This window comes from Typha latifolia, chromosome 13 (genome assembly GCF_019914945.1).
Source record: "Typha latifolia isolate L0001 chromosome 13, TyphaL0001v2, whole genome shotgun sequence".
Classification (NCBI taxonomy): domain Eukaryota; kingdom Viridiplantae; phylum Streptophyta; class Magnoliopsida; order Poales; family Typhaceae; genus Typha; species Typha latifolia.
Genome location: NC_133098.1, coordinates 6,946,038 through 6,950,681, shown reverse-complemented (window position 1 = coordinate 6,950,681; position 4,644 = coordinate 6,946,038). Strand labels below are relative to the sequence as shown.

The 4,644-nt window shown below is 38.5% G+C and overlaps 1 protein-coding gene across 1 annotated transcript; it reads right to left on the bottom strand.

The window, feature by feature from the left end:
* Positions 1-204: 204 nt before the first annotated feature.
* Positions 205-3,630, bottom strand: LOC140799546 (oryzain alpha chain-like). The gene is made up of 5 exons (XM_073153904.1): positions 3,046-3,630; positions 2,281-2,516; positions 2,038-2,178; positions 840-1,289; positions 205-565 (listed from the first exon to the last, which is right to left on the bottom strand). Exons 1-5 carry the CDS (start codon positions 3,503-3,505, stop codon positions 467-469), a joined length of 1,386 nt encoding a protein of 461 aa, XP_073010005.1. The 5' UTR covers positions 3,506-3,630; the 3' UTR covers positions 205-466.
* Positions 3,631-4,644: the final 1,014 nt, after the last annotated feature.

Genomic DNA, 4,644 nt, shown 5'->3' with positions numbered 1-4,644 from the left:
ATTAAACCAAGTTTTAAGTGGTACCCATGATAAGTGTTCTGTGTAGTCAACATTCGAATATTGATTTTTTGAACTGTAACACGCAAATAAGATATTTTAGAAGGGTATGCATGCAAACCAAGGATAAGCAATGCAATACATGACAATTTGGTTGTCACAAGGCAGCATTATTAACATGCAGGAATATTAAAACAAAAGAAGGCATCGAATAAAATATAGCTTAGTTAATCTGCATTATAATCCAATGGAGTAAATTTGCAAGATTCTTGAAAGTAATCATATAAACTGTCCAACTAATCAGGCAATTGGGAAACTTAGGATATGTACAATAGCATCTAACATTACCAAATAACCCAGCAACCAACTGCCTCTTATAACCATATAATGAGTCCAAAGGCAATCTGGCACCAGTTTCAGTAACACACGTCCCCACTCCTTGCCTGCCCAAATGGGTCGTTTCACTTCCTCACGCACTGCTCCTCTTGCCTTCAGCACCAGAATGAGCCCAGAAAGGCTTTGCAGGAGTGCGCTTAAGAGCCTTCACTCCCAGTGGGTTGTTCTTGCTCTGTAATTAGACCAAAGAAAAGAATATATTAATAGGTAGGTAATGATATATACTAGAGAAAGTTGAATATTTCATCAGATAGAGCATAAATCTAATAGCAGTTCTACCTACAGGAGACCTAAATAACTAGGTATCAGATTGATAACTGGATAGATAAATACACTAATAAAATATTAAAATAACAACTATCTGTTTCTAAACAGAACAGCATAAATGATAAAACTTATGTCTCAAGGCATAAATTAAGCACAAGTACTCTAAGTTTGAGAGTTACCATCAAACAAGTTCCTTCGCGGATGTTGCAAATGGGGTAATCATGGGGGCAGCAGCTGTAATGGTCTTCACAGCATGTAGCTGCCTCAAGTGGGCAGCATCCCCATCCAAAGCATTCACGGCCAAATTCGAAGACACAGCAGCATGTGGTGCTCTCTGGGCAAGTGTAATAGTTGTCGCAGACGGTCGGAGGCTTCACAGGAGAAGGGGGTGATGGCCCAGGGTTTGGTGGGTTCTGACCATTCTTGATGGGGTAGGATGCTTCCATTGCGATTCCACATTTGCCAGTTGCGGCGGCAATGTTGCGTTCCATCCTCACGTACCCATCCTCTCCCCAATCTCCGCCCCATGAGTTCTTTACAATCCAGTAGTCTTTGCCATTCTCAGTGCCATAGCCTACCGCAGTGACACCATGATCCAGCTCGGTCCCGCAAATTCCAGTGAATATGCCCTGAGAAAACCAGTGCAGCACATTACTTTCTTAGAAAGATACAAGTCTAAATTGTGATCTATAACCCTTGATCCTATCCACAATCAGATAAAAGGTTTCAGGCATAAAGGGATATTTGCAAAGTAATTGCCACAAAGTGTTGGTCGGCAATGAGATATGCTAATGGTTAAAATTCCAACCTAGAAGTTTCCATAAAGAATGACTAACTAGTATTAGTTAAAAGTGTGTAACAACAAGACAGAATTAGGTTTTCAATCATGAAAATGGGGAAAAGAAAAAAAAAAGTAGTGGGCCACCATGTGGCAGAGGTTGGCCAACTATAGGCAAGATTGTTAAATACAACTCTCCACTAGAAGATAATTTTACATTTAAATTGGTCGACGATCCACGAGATTACCCACTTCCATCTCGAGAAAATGAAGTGGGCACTTAAAGTCAACAACCACTAGAGTAAATAATCAACAAGGCTTATCCTAAGGCAAGAATCTGAAATAATTTTAGTGCTCAAAGATCAGCACCATTATCAGAGTTCTTTAGAATGCAAAAGAGTCAACATAGGACAGAAGCAAATATTTTCAGGATCAGATAAAGATATATGGTGTTAGTGCAGAAAAATCATAGATGGGGTAATAAACAAACAGATCAGCAATTTTCTATAGCAAGTTAAGACATAATTGTCTTAATCAAGAAGCAGCATATAAGATTGAGATCCAATTATCATCTCCATGTATAATCAACAGAATCTTACCGATTGATACAGCTGGAAAGCCCTGCCTCCAGCTTCAATGGCAACACTAATTGGTTGATTTGCAACAGCCTTCTGCAAAGCTTTCTCATCGTTGACTGGAACATCCTCATATGAGTCAATAGATACAACCCGTGCATTTTTCTGAAAAACATACAAATACATAAACAAAAAGTTGTCATCCAGACACCAATTAAGGGATGAAACGAGTCAATACAACTTAGCAAAGAGGAACGAGGATGGTACCCTGTAAGTATCGCATCTGCCATCTCTGGCATTGTACGGGTAGTCCTCTTCGGTGTCAATGCCACCATTGTTGATGATAAACTCAAAGGCATAGTCCATAAGACCTCCATCGCAACCTTGGTTGTAGCTTGTATCACAGTCAACAAGCTCCTGCTCGGAAAGCGAGATCAGATCTCCGGTAACAATCTGATTTATACCTTCAACGGCAGCAATTGTTGAGAACGCCCAGCAGCTTCCTATAATTCCAAAAGATCAAATCGTTATATTAATCAAGGGGCGAACCATTTTATCTAACCTTTGTAACCACCCCCTTTAATCCTTAGCATGCATATAGGATCATCGATGCTGTTTAAATAATATAGATATCAAAATCTATTAAATGTATGCATCCTTTCAAATAATTCTCGAATAACTCATATGATAGCTTTAAATTACTTTAGCAGATAACTCAGGTGATTTCCACCTTGAAAGAAGTGAGGAAGGAACCAGATAGCAAAAAGGATAGCAAAAAGAAACCTTATAGGTAAAACACAATACAAAGCATATACAGAGGATCTCCATAGAAGCAACCTAAGGAAACATGTGAAAAAAAAAAATTAAAAGAAGAGGGTCCTCCCTAAACTCAAATATAAGTACCAGAGAGGAGGTATTTTGGGGGAAAAGTATCATAGCTTTCACATGAATAAGAAAAACTAAGCACTAATTATGTTGCAAAATGCCTAAAAAAATAAAATTAAAAAAATTAAAAGAAGAGATAAAACTTACCACAACTCCCTTGATCCTTGACACTAACAACCGCTCCCTTCTTCCTCCAATCAACGGAATCCGGCAGCGCATCGCCGGCCCGTAGCCGGTACCGATCACTGCCCTCCCCCTCGTCTCTCCGGCGGTGGGATCCCTCAGCACGGACGCCGAGGAACTTCGCCCGGTACTCCTCGTTGGTGAGATCGGCGAACCGGTTCAGGCCGAGACGGAAGGCGTGAACCCCAGCGTCGGCGGCCGCGTTGTGCTGGTCGATGTACTTGAGGTTGTCCTTGAAGATCTCAAACCTGTTCTCCTCCTCGTCGATGGCGTTGTACGACTTCCGATGCTCCGCCATCCACGAGCGGTAGAGCCGCCTCACCTCCTCCTCACTCCTCTCGCCATACCCGACGATTGACAACTCCGCCAAAGACAAGCCCAGGAAGAGAAAAAGGACGAGCAGGGTAGAGAGCTTGGAACCCATTGTCTTTTCTTTCTTTTTTTGCTTTCTTTCTTCCGTATGAGCAACTCTGGGTTCATTTTATAGGGAGGGTGAGAAAGACAGGGGATGGTGGGAACGGGGTGGATACTTTTTAGTTAATCAGATTTATTTTATTTATGAAAAGTTTTAATTATAACAGGAATAATGGAGATGTACAGATTGTAACTTTTCTTATTTTATATTGGAATTATTAATAGACAGTGTTTTCTTAGAGAGAGAGAGAGAGAGAGAGAGAGAGAGAGAGAGGAGGAGGAGATAAGGAGAGAGAAGAAAAAGAGGATGAGGTGAGAGGTGGAGACAGTTCAGCCAATCGAATGAAAACCAACCAAATACCTATCATGGAATCGGGAGCGACGGGGGGAATCCGTGGCCTCGTTTCCAACATATGTTCCAACGCTTGTACTTACAAATTTTATGCGGAAGACTCCATCATTTCTTCTTTTTTACTGGGCAATTTTCGCTCATCCTATGTATGTTCAATTTTGATGATCTCATATTATTCGTATATCCGCTTAAATTTTGTATTGGCAATGCATTATGTACTCTTGAAAACTTTTTTTTATGAGAAATTATATTTACCTCCTATGGTTAAGACTAAATTAACTTCATACTCTATAGTTTTATTTCGGTTAAGTAACTCTCTCATGGTCTAGATTAGAATATAATTATTTATTTTTTAACATATTTAGCTAAATTATATGTTGGATTTTAAAGATACTCATTAGAAAAAAGTTATAAATAATTAAATAATTTTTCAACACATCTAAAATAATACAAATTAGATTTTAGATAACATTGATTAAATAAACATTTAAAATCTGATTAATTTTTATTTTAGATGTATTGGAAAACTTATACAATTCTCTATAACTTTGTGTAATAAGTATCTTCAAATTTAACTTATGAATAGACAAATATGATAAATTAATTAATAATTTTAGTTTAGATTTAATCATTAGGAGGTAAAGAAGTACACATGAAACTATATGGGTGAAGTGCATTATGATCTAACCACAAGGAACTAAAAATATTTTTCTCTTTTTTGCATAGATACCTTTCAAAACTTTTTTTGATAATTATATTAATGCAACCCAGTGAAGGATCGCAACTAAATTGGTCTT